The sequence below is a fragment of the Phascolarctos cinereus genome, unplaced genomic scaffold, assembly GCF_003287225.1.
Source record: "Phascolarctos cinereus isolate Bilbo 61053 unplaced genomic scaffold, phaCin_HiC Scaffold_8;HRSCAF=390, whole genome shotgun sequence".
Classification (NCBI taxonomy): domain Eukaryota; kingdom Metazoa; phylum Chordata; class Mammalia; order Diprotodontia; family Phascolarctidae; genus Phascolarctos; species Phascolarctos cinereus.
Window position 1 is genome coordinate 2,851,554 of NW_027556291.1, and position 21,661 is coordinate 2,873,214.

Below are 21,661 nucleotides of genomic sequence, written 5' to 3' on the forward strand. Positions count from 1 at the left end.
GGGACCCCGCCCCCCCCGCGCCGCGCGCCCCCAGCCCGCCCCCACGCGCCGCGCGCCCCCGCGGTGCGCGGGCACAGCCAGGCTGCCGGCGAACAGATCGGCGGGGACTGGGCTGCGGAGTCCAAGCTGCCGCCTCGGAGGCCCCGCAGCCGCCGCTGCAGCGGCCACCCGCAGCCGTTCCGCCTCCACGACAGCGATCGTCATGGCCGCTCCGCGTGCCGCCCTGCCCGGGCAAGAGGTGAGGCCGTTGCGGGGCCCCCCTAGCCTCCCGCCTCCAACCCGGCCCCGCAGAGAACCGCCGTCCCCACGGCGGCCCCCAGACCGCAGCACCCTCTCCGGAGCCCACCGCAGCTATCCCCCCCGCTTGGCCTGGGACCCAGGGGGCGTTTGGGGGTCGCCCGACTTCGTTGAGGGCGGGTCGGTGGCGGCGCCCAGAGGGTTAATGGAGCCCGCCCAAGGGCGGGGGGGGGGGGCTCGATGATGGGGCGCGGCGCCGAAGGGGTTAATGGGGGTCGCCCTGGCGGAGGAGCCGCGTGAATGAGCGGTCTGTGCCCGGAGGTTGCCATGACGACGCTGAATGGGGGATTGTGTGAGCTCAGCTGCCGCCCGACACCCCCCCCCCCCCGCAAGCCCGCCTGCCCCCCGGCCGGTCTGTCCGCCCTCTTGCTTGGTCCCTCCTGCCCTGTGCCCCGTGCCTCGGTCTCCCTTCCCGCTCGGACCCTCGGCCCAGCACCCCTCCCCTCGGCGACATTGCCTGCCTGCCCCCTGTCATCCAGCGGTCCCCCCACCTCCCCAGACACTTTCGCATTCCCCTCTCGTCGCTGATGCTTGCCGGGCGTTCCCAGGCTCCCTCCTTTACCCCTTCAGCTCGCTCTTAAAGGGGCCACCCCTGTAAGCTGGGATGGCGGGAGAAACTGGGGAGGGGGGGGGGCGCAGACCGGGTGGGCAGGAGGCTGAGTATGTTTGTCACCGGGGAGAGAGAGTGCTTCTGTGTACGGAAGAGATGTATGCCAATCATGCTGGGTTGTCTCGTGTGTGTGTGTGTGTGTGTGTGTGTGTGTGTGTGTGTGTGTGTGTGTGTGTGTGTATGTGTGTGTGTGTGTGTGTGTGTGTGTGTGTCCGTGTCCCATTCCCTTGGCTCAAACACCTTGCCTACCTGTCTCTGTCCCTCCGAGCCACATGGCACCAAGAGTGCCCCTTTTCCTCCTGTTGATTTCACACTGACCGGGCATCAGGATACTTGCAGCATCCTTGCAGGCTCTGCTCTGGCGCTCCCTGTAAATTGGAGATGAGGGTCTGGGCTTGGGGACCAGGGAGCAAAGACTGAGGAACAGTTAACAGAAGACACATGGAAGGATCTGTGTCTGACCTCTTTGGTGCAGGCTCAGATGGGGGGACCTAGGACAGCTGCTCAGGCTCCCATCCTGGGCCTCAGTTTCCCTGAAGTGCTCTTGACAATCCTACCCTTTTGCAGCTGGTAAAAGAGCTGTTGGGGACATCTAATCCTGTGAGTAACAGCTTTGTGCCCACGGACATGCCCAGCCAGGACCAGATCTCCACCACCCCCCCTCCCTCACCCCTCCCATTCTTTCTATGGCTGTCCCCCTTTGCTTTGGGTGCCAGGGCTTTCGTCCCCTTGCCTCTTAATTCCCTTGGACTCTGCCTCCAAGGCAGGAGGAAATCTTCGGGAGCTGCCTGGCAAGCAGGCTCCCCTGACAGCTACCTTTGAGGCCTTTCCGAGATTAGGAGAGGAATCCAGAATGAGTCCCCAGAGCCCAGAGCCCTCACTAGCCATCTTGGCTGATCCTTCCTTCCCTTCTCTCCACAGGCTCATCGAGCCCTTAAGGTCTCCCCTCTCTGAAGCAGCAGAGCCCTGAGGACCTGCCTGCGTGGTTGCTGGTACCCACGAGTGTGTCCCTCAGGGGCTCAGCTATGAGGGGGTTGCCTAGTGGGCCAGTACCGTGACCCCGGAGTCTGCCTTTCCGCCAGTCCCCCTGCCCAGAACATGTGGCTACGCCTTTGTCCTCTCTTGCTTCCCCTGAGCCCCAAGCCCACAGCTGGCCGGACCCTGTGCCTTGCTCTCTGGATCCTCAGCTTGGTGCTAAAGGCCAGTGCCCAAGCCCCAGCACCCACAGTTAATACCCACTTTGGGAAGCTGAGGGGTTCCCGGGTGCCACTGCCCAGTGAGATCCTGGGACCTGTTGACCAGTACCTGGGGGTGCCCTATGCAGCACCCCCAATTGGTGAGAAGCGCTTTCTGCCCCCTGAACCACCCCCATCTTGGTCAGGCATCCGGAATGCCACGCACTTTCCCCCAGTGTGCCCTCAGAACATTCATACAGCTGTGCCTGAGGTTATGTTGCCTGTATGGTTTACTGCCAATCTCGACATTGTGGCCACTTACATCCAGGAGCCCAACGAGGATTGCCTGTATCTGAACGTCTATGTGCCCACAGAGGATGGTGAGTGTGGCCAGCCCCGGCACTGCTCTCCTCTTTCTCTTCTCCCTCCTTCTTCTCTTCTCCTTCCTCCTCCTCTCCCTCCTTTCTCCCTTCTCTCCTTCCTTCCTCCCTTCTCCTCTCCCTCCTCCTCTCCTTCCTCCTCTCCCTCCTCCTCTCTCTCTTGCTCTCCCTCCTCCTCTCTCTCCTCCTGTTTCTTCCCCCTTCCCCTCCTTTTCCTTCCCCTCTCCCTCCTCCTCTCTCTCCTCTTCTTCCCCCCTTTCCCCTGCTGCCCGGCCGCCTGCCCTTTTGTGTTGGAGGCGAGCATGCTTGTGTGTGCCCTGCAGCATGTAACTAGCTAGCTGTCTGTGCGGATGCTTCTCACCATCACTGCTTGGGTCCCACTCCTCTCTTCCCTCTCTCCTCGTTCCCTCCATCAGTCCTCCTCCCCTGGCTCCTCCCTCCTCCCTTGGCATTGGCCTAGCTCCCGTGTGTGAGAGTGACTGGGCCCAGGAGGAGGCCAGCCAGGGCCTGGGAGCAGTGACCGAGCTGGGCTCCAGAGCTGCACTGGGGGCCTCAGGGAAGTGTGGGTCACTGCTGACGGCTGCCCTCAGGAAGATGCTGGCTCGACCAGGCCCCCTGCCTTCTCCACCCACTTGCCCTGAGAGGCACTGGGTGGAGGCAGTTGGGGGAGCAGGGTATTCGTGGGGAGGGGGGACAGGCCCTGCAGGCAGCGCTTAGGTACATCCTCTGACTAACCGATTCCCCCCCGGTTCATGGGGTCACGCTCAGGTAAGTGGCAGTGCCAAGGAGATGGCGGGACAGGCTCGCCACCATGTGCCCTCCTGCCAAGAGGCTCCTGGGGGGGGTGGTGGAAGGTGCATGCCCCTGGCCTGAGGCCTCCTGTTATTTTTTAGTTTTTTATTCATTTTACAGTAAAGCGGATTTCCAAGGAATGTGCCCGAAAACCCAACAAGAAAATTTGTAGGAAAGGAGGTAGGTAGCGAGCCGGCCGGGAGGGAGAGAGAGAGAGATGGGGAGGACTGGCTGCCTGCCTGCCCGCCCTTGCCCCCGAGGACCCGGCCTTCAAGCTGCCTGGCCCAGGCTTCGAGGGGAAGTGAGCTTCCCTGCCTTGCCCCGCCCTCCCTTGCCCTGCCCTCTCCTGCCCTCCTCACCTTTCCTCTTGGGAAGAAGCTCTTTGGGGGGCCTGATGAGGGACTGGCAGGTAGAGAGGAGAAGCCCTGCTTCCTGCACATCCCCAGCCAGCTACCTGCAGCAGCTTTGGCTTCCCAGCTGGGTGAGAGAAGGAGCTAGCAGCTCTGTCCTGCTGTGTTCTTGCCCCGCCCCCCAGTGGTGCTGATGCCTGCCACCCTCCCCAGCCAAGGCTGGCAAGCAGCTCTGGGTGTTGGGATCAGTGAGCAGAGGGCAAGCTTTGCCCCAAGAACTTGTCACTTCAGTTTCTCCTCTTCCTTTCCAAAGTCCTCCCCTCCCCTCCCTCATCATTCACTTGGTTCCTCACAACCTCTCCAAATGAGGTCAGGTGGGTGGTAACATCCCCACTTATAAATGAGGAAAGGAAGGCACAGAGAGCTTTTCTGACTCACCTAGTCACACAGCAAAGAAGTGGCAGAGCCCAGCTGAGAACCCAGGTCTTCTGGTTGCCAGGCCAGTGGTCTGAGGGCAGCGCTCTTTCCACAACACCACATTGATTTTGTTCTTTGGGGCCTTCAGGCCCCCATTGGCCCCCCCCCTCCCTCCCTCCCTCCCTCCTCATTTCCTCTCTCCCTGCCAGGCAGCTTTGAGGGTGGCCTGCAGATGGGCCAGTTAGAGAGCTCAGGACCAGCTGGGAGGTACACAGAGATGCATTAGACTTGTGGGATTGACAGCAGAAATGGGCCTTAAAGATCATAGAGTCCCAGAGGAGAAAACTGAGGCCTGGAGAAGGAAAAGGGCTTGCCCCCGAACCTTGGGGACTCCCTCTCAGTTCTGCCTTTATTCAGCCTTTCCATGAGCAGGCAACTTGATTTCCCCTCAGGATGAGGCACCACCATTTCCCTTTTGCTGATCTCCCCTCTGGAGGGGCACTCAGTAAAAATGTGATGCCTACATGCCTGGAGGAGGAGCTTCCTGGCCCCTTTCCTGATCTAGAATGTGTGTTCTAGACATATCTGATCTATGTATACAGTAAGCATTCTGGAGTCCCTAGCATAGTGCACAGGAATGAGGGCTGGACCTCAGGGCCACCTCAGGCCCTGCCCCTCACTTGCCGTGTGACATGGGGCAAGTCTCTTGACCTCTCTGGGCCTCAGTATTCTCATCAGTGGCCTCGAAGGTCCTTCCTAGCTCTTAGTCTGTCAGTGGCCCTCCTGGCCAGCTCACCCTTTGACTTCCCAGAGCTCTTAGAGCTTCTGTCTCTTCTCAGATCGTGCGCCTGTCGTCCTCCCCCTTGACCTCCTTTGCTGAGTTTGGTAGCTGAATCCTTCCTATGTAGCCCCATTTAGAGAAGAGGAAAATGGATTCCTTTCTTGGGCAGCAGTCACCCAGTGAGAGCAGTGGCAAAAGTCTACATAGGTCAGACAGGTCTTGGCCAGCCCTTGGAAGTCAGGACTCTTAAAAGGACCCAGTGCTGACCCCGGAGCTGTCCTGACCCTACCCCCCGATTTCCATACTCTGAAAATTGGCCTTTCCCCAGGTCAAGGCTTCTCTGAACTATGCCTGAAGTCCTTTGGGAGCATTTTGACCCCAGGAAATACCTGCTATTGGGCCCCTACTACATATAAAGTCCTGCTAGGTGCTGGGGATACAAGGCCAGCAACCAGGCCCTGCCCTCAAGGATTTTCCAGTCCAACCTGTGCATTGATGGAGAGGAAGAATTCAGGGTCAGGGTGAAGGGGGCTCTGGGCACTGATGTGCTCGTTTTGCTTTGATTGCGTGCTAAGGTTCAGTGAGGGCTTTGCTCTCCTTGCAAGAATGGTCCCTGTGGGGCAGAGAGGGAAGACAATTTGAGAAGGAAAAGAGATCACTTTCAGAGCAGTAATAGTCCAACTTCTGGGGGAGCCCATCCCTCTGAGGAAGCCTGGTACGAGGAGGTCCCTCTGTCCCTGCTGTTTGGGCCCATGGCAGCAGCCTGGCAAGGCTGGGCCACTACAGCAGTTAGTGCAGTGAGGGGCTTTCCTGCCTGGCCGGTGCCATGCTGAGACTTGGCCAGGCTCTTTAAGCAGGAGAATGGAGGCACTGCAGGAGTGGCTGTGATGGGGTTCAGGTTGGGGGAGGACTTGCCTGAGTTGGGAAAGGCTGTCCGGGGAACCCTCTGCACTTAGTTGGGAAGGGATCCATATTCTGAGGTGGCATGACCAACTGACACTTTCTCTTGGCCAGATGATGCTCTGGTTGGGGGCTTTTGGCCTTTTCCTCTTGGATTTCAGGGTCAGTGCTGAAGGGATGGGCAGTTAGGGGAGCCCAAGGTGGTGCTTCCCTCTGGGCTTGGCCCTCTCGTTCAGGTATTGTTGGGCACGGGCCCTGTTCTGAGTAGCAGCCATATGGAAGGTCAAGGCACCAGAGTCCAGGACAGTTGAGGAAAAGAGGGCCATGTCATGCCAACAAGAGAGGAAGCCCCTAGAATTCTCTCTGTTCTTCCACACTAAATAGGCTTCCTGGGCATTTGTCCTCCCCATCCCCCATGCCCTGGTCAGGGGGTCCCTTGGGGTGTTCTTTCTTGAGGAAGCCCTGTGGCCAGAGGGGCCTCCCTGCCCAGACAGCAGGGACAAAAGGAAAGCTCCAGGCCAGACTTGCTCCCTGCACCAGGGACCCTTGGGATCACCTGGGATGAACCCTGACTCCCCCAGGTGTGGGCTCCCCTAGGTCCTGGGGAGGGGTGTGGTCTCTTAGGGAGGACTTGGTCATGGGGCCAAGCGAAACAAACCTGTCTCTGTTGGGCAGGGATGAGCCCTTGGCATTTCACACTGGTCTCCCCATACCACCTCTCACCCTGTGTGCCCAGCTCCCAGGCCCAGGCCTCTTGTCTCAACATCCCCAGGCCAGCACACATCCTGCCCCCCCTTCTTAGGCTTTGAGATGGAAGGAGGGGGCTGGGCAGGGAAGTGCCCAGGGCAGAGGAGCATCAGGCCTCAGTTTCCCCACTCCCCCAGTGACCACCTTCCCTCCTGCCAGCTGGGCCACATGGTGCTCGTGCTGTGTTTGAATTCTCTCTCTGTTTTGTTCTCTGTTCTGTGCTGTTGTGTCTCCCCGTGCGTGTCTGGTCCCCAGGATCCGGTGCTAAGAAACAGGGCGAGGACTTAGCGGATAATGAAGGGGACGAAGACGAAGGTATTTGGGGGCTGCAGGGCATGGAGGCTGGTGCATGGCACAGAGCCCTTCCCCCTCTGGCTGGGGAGAAGCCCCAGCTGTCTGTCTGTCTGTCCGTCCATCCGTCCGTCCGTCCGTCCGTCCGTTGGGGTGTTTCTGGTCCTGCACAAGGCGGTCGGTCTGTTCGTCCATCACCGTCGGGGGCGCTGGGTGGCCGTCAGGGGCTTAGAGCTGGGCCGGGGTGAGGGGGGGGCACTCCTGGGTAGTGGGAGCAGCTGATTGGAGCAAGGACCAAGAGCAGAGCCCTCTGAATGCCCAACATGCCGAAGGGGACAGATTCCCCAAACACACACTATTCCTGGGATGCTCTCAGATGGGCACCAGCCCCCTGAGGACAGGGATGGCTGGGCACTCCCCACCTCTGATGAGCTGTGGGAGAAATGGCAGGAACAGAGACGTGAATATGGGGAAAGACTGGTGAAATAAGTGTTGCCCTAAGACCAAGGACTCTAGAGAAACCAGCCCGGAGCCTGAGCCTGGCCATGTACTGAGCTGGGCTGGGCAACCAGCAGCAGGAGATGGCCCGTGAGGACTCTAGGTCAGTGGGGACAGCCCCGAAGAATACCTAAGCTGTAGAGATGCTGGCCCTAATCCTCCCCATGCCCCTCCTGTCTGAGGAGGCTGGGATGGAGATGGACCAGGCAGAGTCTGAAACACAGCTAGCTAAGCATCAGGCTGAGGTCAGGGCCCAGAGCTTGTCTGCTGGGGGCGGGCATGGGAGACACTAGATCCCTGGTCCTCAGACCAGATTTCCCTCTGTGACACTCTCTACCCAGCCGTCGGTCAGGCATTCCGTCTCCCCATCAGGGGTGAGTGAGTGCCCTACCTTGACCCCTCCCAGTGGTCAGTCAGAGCCTCCCCTGTCCCCCAAGGGCCCTCCCTGAGCACAGGGCAGCACCAATGTGCTCCTAAGGGTGTGTTCCTTCTTGCCGAGGGGATTGCTGCAAAGAAGGAGATGGCTGGTCAGCATTGGCATTGGCATTGGCATTGCCTCGGCTGGGTGGGGGGAAGGATGTTTCCCCCTTGGTCCCACCCTCTAGAGCTTTTCTGTCTGCCTGCAGTGGTGACCCTCCAGGACATGTGCACAGGCACAGGGGGCTCTGAGCCCAAGAGAAGTGAGCTCCACCCCACCCCAGTCCCCTCAGTCCTCTTTCTTTTCCCCTTGTGCTCCCCCACTTGTCTCTGTCTGCACTGGGGGGAGGGGGACACAGCAGCCACAGCTGCTACAGCCATGTTTCCATGTGACTGGTCTGGTCTCGGGAGTTGCGAGGCTCTCCAGACTCTCCCTAAAGCTGTGTCAGGTCCCAGGACTCTTGGGTGCCCAGGGCATGGACTCCATCTTGGGGGAGGGTCTAACCCTAACCCGCTCCCCTGGTCCATGTGGTGTCAGGCATGATGCCTGCCTTTAGCCCTCAACAAGAATGGACTAAGTAAGCCCGTGGGGAGCCTCATTTTCCTTTCCATAAAACCACTGAGACCAGAGTCCAGCTGTCTCTGTCTCTCTGGCTGCCCTCAGGATGGCGATGGTGTCCTGGCATCTGGGATCGCTTGACCACCTTCTCCCTGCCCAGCCTCTCCTAGGATGGTGGGCTGGGTTGGGGGCAGGGTGAGTGGGAGGCTACACCCCCCCAGCCTCTGTCTCACCTCTTCTCCTTGCAGACATCCGGGACAGTGGAGCCAAGCCAGTCATGGTCTACATCCATGGGGGCTCCTACATGGAGGGTACAGGCAACATGATCGATGGCAGCGTCCTCGCCAGCTATGGCAATGTGATCGTCATCACCCTCAACTACCGGGTTGGGGTGCTAGGTATGGCTGGGGAAATGGCAGGCCAGGATGAATGCTCAGTGGGCCAAGCTGGTGGGCCAGGACAGGAAGCTGCCCTCAGCAGTACCGTCAACCTTGCCGTGACTGGGTCAGGCTGAGCTACACTGTGGCATAGGAGATGCAGTTCCTCTGGGCCTTGGTGACCACAGGAAACTTTGCACCAACTTTCTGTCCCGTTTCTGGTCCCAGTTTCAGAGTCTGATAACTTTAGAGCTGGCAGGAACCTTGGAGCTCCCAAGTCCTGCCCTCTCAAGACTCCCTTCCCCAAAGGTTGCTCCCTTCTGGGATTTCAATCTGTGCATTCCTCCTGTTTACTCATTCATTCGTCTGCTCACTGGGCTGCATTGCTTCTGCGTCTCTCACCCCTGGTGGGGCCCAGCGTGGTTCTCATGGGTAAGGCGGGTACTATCTGAGCAGGACCCTCAGGAGCCCAGTTGTGAGAGCTTCTGGCCTCTGAGGGGCCACTCCCTGGGCCTCCTCAGAGGCCAGGTGCCAATTCTCTAGGGCCGGGCCTGCCTCCTGGCCAGAAGGGCAGAGAGCACCTTTGTTCATTTCAGTGCCTGGTTTGTTACTTTGCTAGTCCCAGGCCTGTGTGTGACTCTGGTGCACATGTCCCTGGGCCCATGGCATGAGTTCTCAGCTCAGTGGGAGAAGACTAGCTGGAGCGTGTGGAAGAAGAGAGTGCCGTGCCCCACCCCGGACCTGGAGGCCACCAGAGGAGCCCAGCTTGTCCCAGCAGCCCAAGGGCACTCCTGGGTCAGTGAGAGGCCTGTGGTCTTGCTCAGCAGGTTGGGGGGCTACTGGCCCCATTGGAAAAACCCTAGGGAAGCCTCCCTTCTCTCTCTCATGGCTTCACTTCTTCCTGAGAAGATGGAAAGCACCGCCCCTTCTGGCTTTTGCATTTGAATTGGCAGCACATTTCGTGAAGGTCTTCTTGGGAAATGGAGCAAGTGTTTCCACCTGAACTCCGTGTCATATTATAGTTGAGTTGGGGAAAAAAGGAGAAAGGAAGGAGATGAGGAGGGAAAGGAAGGTGGGAGGATCCAAGTGTTAGAACCAGACAGGCACTTAAGGGTCCCAGAAGCCTAGGCCTCATGGTGGAATGGACCTTAGGGTCCATTCTGGTCTATTCTTCTCCCTCCTTTTTCCAGTTTAGGAAATTGAGGAAAGAGAAAGCAGGAGGGGGCAGGAATGAGGAAAGGATAAAGACTGAACCGTATGTGTCTGCGGTCTGCTCCACTGCCCACTTAGCATTGCCCTTGGAAATGCCGCCTCTTCCCCTTCATTGCTTAGAGCACTGTCTCTGGACTGAGGAAAGTACCATGAGAGCTTGGTTGAAGGAGTAGGCTACAGGGCACAGGCCAAATTGGTTTTTCAGAAGGCATTGCTTTTGCCAAGTCAGGGCCTTTGCTAGAAACAGTTCTGTGGATTCGTGGTAGAAACAGTTCTGTGGATTCCTGTCACACTGGTTTAGAGGCTCCTTTCTCGAGTGGGATAGTCTGATCAACCCACTAGGGGGAGAAGTTTCTGTATCAGCTGTAACCAGAAACAATCTTTCCCTGAGGACTGGAGGAAATCGGGCCAAGGGCTGGATCTGGGCCCACAGCCAGAGGCTCCCCCTGCTGCCGCCGCCGCCACCACCGCCTCCGCCGCCTAGTCTGTCCCCTTCAGTCCCTGCTCTGGTTTGAGCCTGAACTATGGTGAAGAGCGTGGCCAGGATCTGTGGAACCTCAGGGCCATCCAGGCCAGCAGCACTGGAACAAGATGCCTCCGAACAAGGGGCCCTCCAGCCTGGGCCACGGAGGAACAGCTGGACCCGTTAGGAAGTCTTTGCCTGTGCCCAGCCCCAGCCTTGCTCCCTGCACCCCCTCATCCCGCTAGCCCCAGCCAGTGCATTGATCCCACTAAGCCAACAGTCAGGTAGCATCTCTGGCACTGGGGGAGGTAGGCCAAAGACTCACTCTGGGCTGCTTCTTGGTCTTCTCAGGCCTTGGATATAGTGAGAGGGCATGGGCAGGGTGAAGTGAAGACAGCTCACAGCTCCCCAAATCATCTGGGGACTCCAGAGGGCAGGCGGAGGGCATGAGTATCTCTAAAACTGAGAGAAGAGCACTCTGGGGAGCTTTTGTTCAGAACCTTGGAGTTTGACATTCTCCCTGTTGGGCCCAAAACCTGGATGCCCGCCCATGGCTCTCAGCCTTGGGCCAGGGCAGTTGGCTGGGAATGACAGAGGCAGACAGCATTTGCTATTTGTCCTCCTCTCTGATTCCATTCCAATCCCTAGCATGCTGAGTTGCCCAGCCTAGTAGAGTGGCCCCTGGCCCCTGGCCCTGCACTGAGCTGCAGGTTTGTATGCTTGTGGCCACAAGAGCTTGTGATGGGCCTTCCTGCCATTCCTTCATGGTACTTCACAGCTCTCTCCCTAAGAAGTTGTCTGTTGTATGGGAGCCAACGGGGCATCAGCCAGAGGGCAGCAATCCTCCCATCTATAGGCTGTTAGCGCTGGCTTAGTTCTGGGCCCTTTGAGGTCCTGAGGCAAGCTCCCCTTACTCATCAGGGCAATCCTGGCTGACACCAACCAAGGCTGCTACTGCCCAAATGAGAGAAAGGAAGAGAGGGAGTGCAGATGGCAGGAAGAGAGAGAGAGAGAGACAGGAGCACCCTGGGATTTGTACTGGAGGAGCCAAGGGTGTAGCCAACTGGGGGCAAGGCAGAGGCTAAGGGCCCTGTTTTGGCCTTGCCTCGTCTTTCTCCTGTTTCCCAGAATCCCTTGTTCTACCTATCTTCAGCCTGGAGCTGAACTCCGCCTATCTGTAGAAGACAGGCTGACCCCCATGTAGCTGCCTGGACCCATTTCGGATGGATTCACTTTCTAGCTGTGGCATGGATACAGGGACTCAAGGAATCCTTTGGGGTCTAGGGACCTTCCTACCATGGCCTCACTACAAATGGGTACAAGGCTAGGGACAGGTGGAGGTGCCCATTGTTCATTCCAGTTACCCAATAGGAAATTCTCAGAAGGAAGGCTGGATGCTCAGCAGCAGGGGAGACAGGGAGTGGGGTAGGTAGGTCCTTCCTATGGGATAGCCAGTAGGTGGGTGGGAAGGGCATTGCCATGGCAATGTGGCTCCACAGCAGCAAATCCCAGCAGGTGGGTGGGAAGGTGGTCTCCATGGTGACATGTCTCCTCAGCAGCAAATCCCAGTGGGTGGACGGGAAGACCTGTTTCTATGGTAATGTTTCTAAAGCAGTGCCACTTTCCTTCCTCTTTCAGACCAAGAGGGTTTAAACCAAATCCCTTGGAATGGGATCCATAGTAGGAGCAGAGAAATGGAAGGTCTTGGGACTATGTAGGCCTCTTGAGGGCTCTGCTGAGACCAAAGGAGAGAGGGGTGGGGGTGGAGGCCCCCAAGGAGTAGCTTCTCTTGGGCCTCTGCTGCTATTAACAGAAGGAGCTTGGGAGCTTTGGGCCCTTAAGAGGCTCTCAGTCCTTTACCCTGAGCAGGGTCAGAGGTTGATGCCCTCCCTGGGCTTGAGAGGGGAGGGGGGCACTCAAGGCTCCTGATATGAGGTAGATATTTCAGGTGGGAGATATCAGCCTATGCTTTCCCAGAATGGTGCCAATCCTTGAAGAAAGGGAGCCTTGATCGGGGCATCAGTGAGGCAAGGAGATCTAGACGTGGTACTTGTCTAGCTCTCCCAGCCAACAGGCTCCACTCTTCTCACCTGTTTTGCTGGGCCTAGGTTTCCTGAGCACGGGGGACCAGGCTGCCAAGGGAAACTATGGTCTGCTGGACCAGATTCAGGCCTTGCGCTGGGTGAGCGAGAACATTGCCTTCTTTGGTGGAGATCCTCGCCGCATCACGGTCTTTGGTTCTGGCATCGGGGCCTCCTGTGTCAGCCTCCTCACGCTGTCCCATCATTCTGAGGGTGAGTAATTCCTCAGGGGTACAGTATATGTGGGAATCAGGGGAGGGGCCTGGTTTCTACTGACTGCCCCCTTAGCCCTTGGGCCTGCCAGACTCTGGAGTGGCCACTGAGAATGTGTTTGCACCACCCCTCAGGCAAAGGAGAGAGAGGCCTTTCTTTCTAGAGAAAAGACCTTTGCCACAGGCATCCATGTCACTGGGTGGGGAAGAGGCCCCTTCTTCCTGTTAGAGGTTAGGATGCGTTCTTCTGGAGGGGCTAGGTCTCAGGTTGAGGTGGAAGAAGGGGAAAGTTCCTTCATGTCTCTCTGTGGGACGGGGTCTTTCCCGCAAGACTCATTGGAGCCTACCTTCTCTTGAGCCAGGGAGATGCTGTGAGGGGAAAGTTCTCATCTTCATCCTTTCCTTTGCCCTCTCTTCCCCTCTTCTCTCCTTTCCTCTGGCAGTGTAGTATGGTGGTTAGAGGGTCAGTCTTGGCTAGTGTTAGGAAGACCTGGGCTTTCTGATCTCACCACTGGGGGCAGTTTCCATACCAGGAGTTCCTCTACACTTAGGAAATCACAGAATAGCAGCTTCTGTTATAGGATGAAGGCTGGAGTGGTAAAATGGATCTGGGCCTCAGTTTCCTCTCCTGGCACTGTGGAGCTTGGCCTGGTGCTCTCAGCTCTCATCCAGCTTTGCAACTCTGTGTTCCTTTAGTGAGAATCTCTTATTTCTGAGAGGGGGCAGTCTTCTCTCTGGCTTAGGGCATCACCCAGTGTCTCTGGGAGGCTGGTCTCCCCTAGGAAAACTCCCTGAGATAGGAAAGAGGGCATGGCCCCCACGACTGTATTCACAAACCTCCCCAGGCTGGCATAATTCAGGGTCTCTGGTCTCTGGTAGCCTTAGGAATGACCCACGGGTCTCCAAAAAGGGAGGCCATGTTTCAGGCTCTATCTGGCTAAGGAGGAGTGGTCAGAGGCGGTGCCTGTGACTCTTCCTGCCTCCTCCTCCATTCTCTCCAGCCTCCCTGGCACTGGCTTATATCCCGAGACATGTCTTTGGGATGGGATCTGCAGCAGAGGAAGGGATATGTGTCTGAGGACTGGTTGCTGTTTCCCAGCTAGGGAATCCCTTTTTCTTGGGAGTCCTGGGCTGGGGTGGGGGCATCCCGCTCTCCTGCCGAGAAGGGCGAATCAGTCTCCTCCTGAGGCACAAGGGCGTGAGAAGATGTGAGGATGCAGTTGGTGAGGGACAACTCTGAGGTCTTGGAGCCCTGGTAATGATGTTTGCTGGAGACCTGGTGACCTCAGGGCCTTGGGCCTACCAGGCTCTCCTGGAACCTCCCAGAGTATGTGCGACTTCTCTTCCAGTCCTTGTTTCTGGCCTCTCAGGAGAAAGGTCCCTTTGTCGTACAAGAGCCAGCTAGCTGGTAGTGCTTTGGCACAGAGCTGGGCCCAGCTGGGCAGGAAGCAAGTGAGGAAGCCGGGGCGGGGTGCAGTTCAGAGAGACAGAGACACAGCCAGCCAGCCAGAGACAGAGACACAGAGAGAGACACAGCCAGCCAGAGACAGACACAGACAGATACACAGACAGAGACACAGAGGACAGAGGAGAAGAGAGAAAAGTAGACAAAGTCACAAGGCCCAAGAAGGACAAGCGTTGGTTCCGTGCTCCAGCACTGCCTGGCATAGCGGGTGAAGCAGTGGCTTAGAACTCAGGATGCTCAGGATGAGCTCAGTTCAGGTCCCTTCTCTGACACATTAGTCATGTGACCTTGGCAAAGAAAACTCGAAGACAGAGAGGAGGGGCTGCTCTGGAGCAGTGAAATCCCAGCCAAGGGCAGGCTTCCTTGGGTAGGAGAGCAGGCCCTTTGGGTCTGTGCCCCAATCCCTAGCACAGAGAGGCCCAGAACAGATCAAATAGCAGTGTGTGAGAGACCTGGTGCCATCTGCACACTGGGGTCAGGGAGGGAGTTCTAGGCAGGCTGACATTCTGTCCAGGAGGCTCTAGGAAATGGGTAGAGCCTTGGTGGTTAGGGCTAGTGCAGTGGGAAGCTCTGACATGGTGCTGCCTGTCTCCTGTAGGGCTGTTTCAGAGGGCCATCATCCAGAGTGGCTCGGCCCTGTCCAGCTGGGCAGTCAACTACCAGCCAGTTAAGTACACTAGCTTGCTTGCGGACAAGGTGGGGTGCAATGTGCTGGACACCGTGGACATGGTGGATTGCCTGCGTCAGAAGAGTGCCAAAGAGCTGGTGGAACAGGACATCCAGCCAGCTCGTTACCATGTGGCCTTTGGTCCTGTGATCGATGGGGATGTGATCCCCGATGACCCCGAGATCCTCATGGAGCAGGGCGAGTTCCTCAACTATGACATCATGCTTGGTGTCAACCAGGGGGAGGGACTCAAGTTTGTGGAGGCTGTGGTGGACCCTGAGGATGGAGTTTCAGGTACTGACTTTGACTACTCGGTCTCCAACTTTGTGGACAACCTGTATGGCTATCCAGAGGGCAAGGACACCCTTCGAGAAACCATCAAATTCATGTACACAGACTGGGCAGACCGGGACAACCCTGAGACCCGCCGTAAAACTCTGGTGGCCCTTTTCACTGACCACCAATGGGTAGAGCCCTCCGTGGTGACAGCTGACCTGCATGCCCGCTACGGCTCACCCACCTATTTCTACGCCTTCTACCATCACTGCCAGAGCCTCATGAAGCCAGCTTGGTCTGACGCAGCCCATGGGGATGAGGTGCCCTATGTCTTTGGCATCCCCATGGTGGGCCCCACTGACCTCTTCCCCTGCAACTTCTCCAAGAATGACGTCATGCTCAGTGCTGTTGTCATGACCTACTGGACCAACTTTGCCAAGACTGGGTGAGGAGATGTCCAGGTCCCTGCCTCTTAGGATCCCAGCATGCCTTCCCCTCTAGCCAAACCCTGTCCATCACTTATCTCCTTTTACCCCCGAGTTACTCTCCTGCCTTACCATCCATCCCTCTCATACTGGGTCATTTCTTTTTTGACAAAAACTCTTGTGGGGGTTGGGGAAGCGGCTCTAACTTGGGGATGCAAGAGGGCTTGAGGGGGGCCTGGCAGAACTAGGGCTAAGTGGGAATGAGGGGGTCCCGAACATCCAGGGAGTGCCAGGGCATGACCCAATGCTCTCACATTCATGCATGGGGAAAGCCAAAGCAACATCTCTCCAGCATCTTTGAACGTGAGGCGGGACTAGGGCTATCCGGGGCCACAGGGCCAGTGGTAACAGGAGTCCAAGATCTAGGGAAATTAGAAGTTGAGGAGAATGTAGTGAGGGGTGTTGGAAGGAGATGGAATCAGTGGGGAACCTATGACTGGGAAAGAAGAGAAACTGCCAAGCCCTCTTCATCCACCATCCCCAAGGCAGGGTGATGACCCCAGATTTCCATACGGTATTTCAGGGATCCCAACAAGCCTGTCCCCCAGGACACCAAATTCATCCACACCAAGGCCAACCGCTTCGAGGAGGTGGCCTGGTCCAAGTATAACCCCCGGGACCAGCTGTACCTTCACATCGGGCTGAAGCCCCGGGTCCGTGACCACTACCGGGCCACCAAGGTGGCCTTCTGGAAGCACCTGGTGCCCCACCTGTACAACCTGCACGACATGTTCCACTACACGTCCACCACCACCAAAGTGCCGCCCCCGGACACCACCCACAGCTCCCACATCACCCGCCGTCCCAATGGCAAGGCCTGGAGCACCAAGCGGCCGGCCATTTCGCCAGCCTACAGCAATGAAAATGCCCAGGGCACCTGGAATGGGGACCAGGATGCTGGGCCGCTTCTAGTGGAGAACCCTCGGGACTACTCCACTGAGCTGAGTGTCACCATTGCTGTGGGGGCCTCCCTCCTGTTTCTCAACGTGCTAGCTTTTGCTGCCCTGTACTACCGCAAGGACAAGAGGCGGCAGGAGCCCCTGCGGCAGCCCAGTCCCCAGCGGGGTCCCGGGGCTCCTGGGGAGATGGGAGCGGCCCCTGAGGAGGAGCTGGCAGCCCTACAACTAGGTCCCTCGCATCATGAGTGTGAAGGCCCCCCCCCCCACGATCCACTCCGCCTCAGCGCCCTTCCTGACTATACCCTGACACTGCGACGTTCCCCTGATGACATCCCCCCTCATGACCCCCAATACCATCACCATGATCCCCAACTCCCTGGTGGGGCTGCAGACGCTGCACCCCTATAACACCTTTGCTTCTGGCTTCAATAGTACTGGGTTGCCCCACTCACACTCCACCACACGGGTATAGCTCTTACCTAGAGCCTTTGCCCAGCCCTGCTTTCCCCTCCCCCCAGCCCCCATCTGTGCACACCCATACACCCAACCCCACAGATACACACACGCACAGAGCAGATCCCCCCCCATGTACAAATACATATCCAGAATGAATCATGAACGGATTCTTAAAAGAAGAAAGCCCCCAGCAGCCCCTCCCCCCCACCCCCACCCCCCGGGAGGCAGCATCTCTCCCTGGTGCTGGCCAGCCCTTGGCCCCAGCCTTCCCCTCCCACCCACAGACTTGGGATATCTCCCCCTCACACTGGGGCTCTTCTGGAGCTTGGGTTTGGCTTGGTCTTTTTTTTTTTTTAATTTTTGAATAAGTGCTTTCTTCTCCCCAGGAAAGGCAGAGAGGGGAAGGAAAGGCCCCTTCCCTCCAGTCCCCCATTGCTCACATAGCCAGAGACCAGGAAGCAGGGTCGGTTAGGCAGAACATGACCCAAGGAAGAACGTGGGCTAGAAAGAGGAAGGGGAAAGGGATGCAAGGTGCCTGGCACTGTTCAGGTCAGCCCTCACCTAGGCCTGCTAAGCAGCCTCTGGGAGGGGATTGCTTTGGAGCAGGGCCAGCTTTGGCCCTGGTACCAGGCCCTGGGAGTCTACACTGAGGACCTGGACCACTCGCCTGCTGCGGGCCACCCAAGTACACCCTTGGGTGCTGCCCTTCCCCACCCTTGGGCTACTGCTGTTAGGAGCTTGCCGCCTTTTTCTTTTCAGAGTCTCTTTTGTGTCATTTCTCTTTCAAAAGGACTTTTTAAAAAAAAAGAAAAGAAAAAAGAAAAAAAAGAAATTAGTTCTTAAAACACTAATGGAAACCCCTGGAGTTTGTTCTTTGTACAGATTTTAAACACGGTGTCTTGATATAAAAATAAAAACTCCGGTTAGCGCTCCCAACCTGTGTCCCTTGTACAGGCCCTGCTGTAGCAGCCTCTGCTCCCCCACCCCTCCAAGTCCAGGATTGGGCCTCCTGTGCCTTGAACCTTCTCTGCCCTGTTCCCTCGGCTCTCCCAGGGTCCTGGAACTGAGGCTGCCTGAAATGGCAAAACTGAATATGTTCCCCCTGGCAGAGGCAGGTGGAACTTCCCAGCTTTCTCCCTGACAGGTACCTTGGCTTGCCCTCAGATTTACCCCAATCCACAGTTACATCGGAATGCCCAGGGAGCTCCAAACATGACAATGAGTTCTCCTAGAGAGACCAGATAGGCAGGACCATCGGCTTCCGTAGAGACCTGCTCTCTCATCCAGGAAACTCAATTGGAGAAGGCTTTGGGGTCCCGGGAGCAATCTTCACAACAGTCATCAGCCCCGGGGAATGGGTGGAGCAGGACTTATCTCAGGGACACACGTGGCTTTTCATGTTCCCAGTAACTTGGCAGATTCATTTGCGATATTACCAGAGCTCTAATAGCAGTCTTTGCACCTGAGGCAAGCTTCTGAAAAGATTCCCAACACGAAAAGCATCCCCAAATTATCACTTAACAGACATTCATTTGAAGTGGGAAAGTGACAAAGACTGGGAGAGATGCTCAGGTTGTCCCTGGCGCATGTGTGTGTGTTGGGGGGAACATCCCTGAGTTGTGTTCTATTCCAGCTAGCAGCTTCCAATTTGAATGAATTGTCCTTGCTACCTTAGGGCTAAGGTCCCTTGTTTCTAGACTGCTGCTAGAGCAGCAGTGCTGTTGGCAGCCGTAGGCCCAGCTGCAGATGGCCCTTAACATCCTAGAAACCAGGAAGAGAATTCTTCAGAGACCTTGACTGTGCCCTGATGCTTAACTGGACTGGACCCTCAGGCCCAAGCTACTAGTGTAGCTTCTATTCAAACATTAAGCGCAAAGATGCAGAGAGGCTCCCTGCCTTCAGAGAGCTTACAGTCTAGGAAAGATTGGCTAGGGGAGGGGAATGCCAGACTCACGGACAACAGTAACAAGCCAAGTTGAATGTGCACACTGGGAAGAGAGAGAACTCGCTTCTGGTGCAAGGTATCGGGGCAGATTTCCGAGTTGGGAGTGTGGCCCAGAGTCCAACGGCCAGTGCGGAGGATATGGTTTGTAGTCACGGGCCGTGAAGCCTGACAAGAACAACTCCAGCTCAGTTTGGCAATGGGCTTTGTGGGCACTACATCCTTCCGTAAGGACCCAGGTTAGGGCCTCCCTAGGCTGACACTTCCCGAACACGTTCCTCGGGGTTCAAGGCTCACTCCCCAAATGCCAGGCAGGGCCGTATCTCAGTTCATCATATGTGTGGGGAGAGCAGATGCTGGGCCTGGCCGGGCCTGGAGGATTCCTTAGACTCCTAGGGACCAGGTAGGCCAAGCTTGCTGTCGAGGGAGAGGGGAGGAGGGGAGAATCGGAGGAGTTCCAGGGCTCCCAGGGATGATTTTCTCTTACTCTCTGTTAATTGTGGACAGAGTCTAGTGTCATCTTGTGGTAGAATTGGAAACTAGCAGGTCTGTGCTGCCACGCTGCCCAGGCCCCAAGAACCACCAGGCTCATGTCTCAGAGCTGGGGGTGGAGCCTGCTTCCTCCAGGCCCAGGCTCTGAGTGATGTCAGCACAGGGAGAGGGTGGGGCCAGGCCTGCCCTTTCTCCAAGGCTACCAGCTTTGGCATTCCCTGACACCCTCTCCCTTCCAGCTACACACACACAGAGCAGGTATGAACTGGCGCAGGACCACTGGAAGCACAAACCTGTAGCCAGCCCAGACTCGTAGCACATCTGGCAGCTATGTGAGCCCTGGAATGGATAGAGGTGGCAGGTATTTGACAATGAGGTAACCATCCAATCTCTGCTTTGAGATGCCAGTGACAGGGGCTCCTTCTCTCCTAAGGCAGTCCGGCCTGTGTAGGGGTAGCTTTCACTGCCAGAAAGTTTTTCCTTGCACCTAACCAAATCTGCTGTGTGGCAACCTCAACCCCTCATTCGGGTGGCCTTCAAGGCCAAGAAGAACAGGCCTAATCCCTTTTGCATGTAACCCTTCAAAGACTTGAAGAGCATCAGATCATGTCCCCACCCCCTTATCAACCTTCTTTTCTCCAGGCTAAACATCTCTGCTTCCTGGACCCTTTCTCATATGGCACAGTTTCTGTTCCCCTCATAACACTGGTTGCCCTTCTCTGACTTTCTCCACCTTGTCAATTTCCTCCTGAAAGTGTGGCACCCAGACCAGAACACGATCCCCCAAGCAAGCACAGCCTCTAATGGCTGCGGTCAGCTATCTTCCAGAGTTCTTGTCCAATTCCCAGCAATCTGGGATGCTGCCATTGGATGAGCAAGGGAGCTGTCACTTCCCTAGTCCTGAATACTATGCCTCTCCATCTCGGTGGAGCCCAAGATGAAGTGAGCTCTCTTTGGATGGGTATTGAGCTTGTCAGCCACACAGCCTCCCAGGTCTTTTTCAGACATGCTGCTATCTTGACTGCTCACGCTTCCCTCATCTGATGCGTGTGAGCCCAAAGTGTAGTGGTTTTGTTTATCCTGATTATTAGATTTAGCCCTGCATTGTTCCAACCTATCAAGACCTGTGTGACCCTTGGCAAGTCCCTTCAGCTCTCTGAGCTTCCCTTCCCTTCTAGCTTTGTGCCTTCATCCAGATCACTGAGGAAAACTGTCGGACAGAATGAGGCCAAAACCAACACAAAACCCCTGATAGGTAGGGCTGGAAGATGACTTGGAGGCCATTTAGGCCAACCCCTTCATTTTACAGAGGGAGAAACTGAGGCTTAGAGAGCTTAAGGGCCTAGTGGTAATTAGAAGGGATGGAATTCAAACCTAGATCCTCTGACTCTCATTCCTTTCTCTATGCTGCACCAACTCCAGCTTGACATTGCTCCATTAATCTTTGAGAGCGTCGTTCCATTCTGAATCCACCCAACCTGGATCTCTCCATCTTGTCCTCAAGGATACTCTAGGTATAATCTGATCCCAGTTTGACCCTAATCCACATCAGTTACTGGGCTCTCAGAGCCATGGCTAGAAAGGACACACGAGGCCCAAGGAGTCTGGAGATGCCAGTTCTTAAAGACCCTTTTTCTTTTTCTTCCTTTTTCTTTTTTTAAAATTTTATATATTTGGGGCAGAGCCAAGATGGTGGAGTGAAAGCAGTGACTTGCTTGAGCTCTCCCCCAAACCCCTCCAAACACTCATAAAAAAAATGGCTCTAAACAAATCTGAAGCAGCAGAACCCACAAAAAGACAGAGCGAAACAAATTTCCAGCCCAAGACAACCTGGATGATTGATCACAAAGGTGTATCGCGCCGGGCTGGGAGTGGCGTGGGTGCACAGGCTGCAGCGAACCTGGAGCAGGCCTCAGAGGACTGAATCTCGGGCACCTGTGGAGGTTTCCAGACTCCTCAATCCACCAATGCCAAAGACAACTTAGAAGGTCAGTGGGAAAAGTCTGTTTCTGTCGGTTGAGAAAGGAAGGCGGGGGTTTCAGCTCCATCCCCCAAGAGCGTGGCCCTGGTGGGGGGGCAGCTGCTTCCCAAGCTTCTGGCCCACAGACTGAGGGGGATTCCAGTGGCTGATCAGAGGGATCGTGGGGATCTCTTTGCCAGTGCTGAGGCAGGAATCTCTTGCTTTGCCTGTGTTTGGATCTGGGCCACAGTTCTGGGTGGCGGTGCTGGGGTGAGGAGGAGTGCTGGCGTGGAGGAGCTTGTAGTGGCGGTAGAGAGGAGCCCCTCCTCACAGTTACAGGACAGAAAGGAGTACTTGTAGTCGCAGGCCAGGAAAGGAGTAAACACCTCGCCCCTTATCATACCACCTTGGTAGAACTGAAAATTTACAGGTCCCTACAAGTATCTCTGAAAACACCTGT

At 56.6% G+C, this 21,661-nt stretch overlaps 1 protein-coding gene across 1 annotated transcript; it reads left to right on the top strand.

Moving 5' to 3' along the window:
* Window positions 1–76: 76 nt before the first annotated feature.
* NLGN3 (neuroligin 3) lies at window positions 77–17,743 on the top strand. The gene is given in 10 exon segments (XM_020976601.2): window positions 77–238; window positions 1,829–2,462; window positions 3,375–3,434; window positions 6,705–6,764; window positions 7,865–7,918; window positions 8,463–8,612; window positions 12,375–12,560; window positions 14,623–15,412; window positions 15,976–16,684; window positions 16,686–17,743. Coding segments are annotated over 9 exon segments (2,604 nt in total). The 5' UTR covers window positions 77–238; window positions 1,829–2,005; the 3' UTR covers window positions 16,824–17,743.
* The last annotated feature ends 3,918 nt before the right edge of the window (window positions 17,744–21,661 follow it).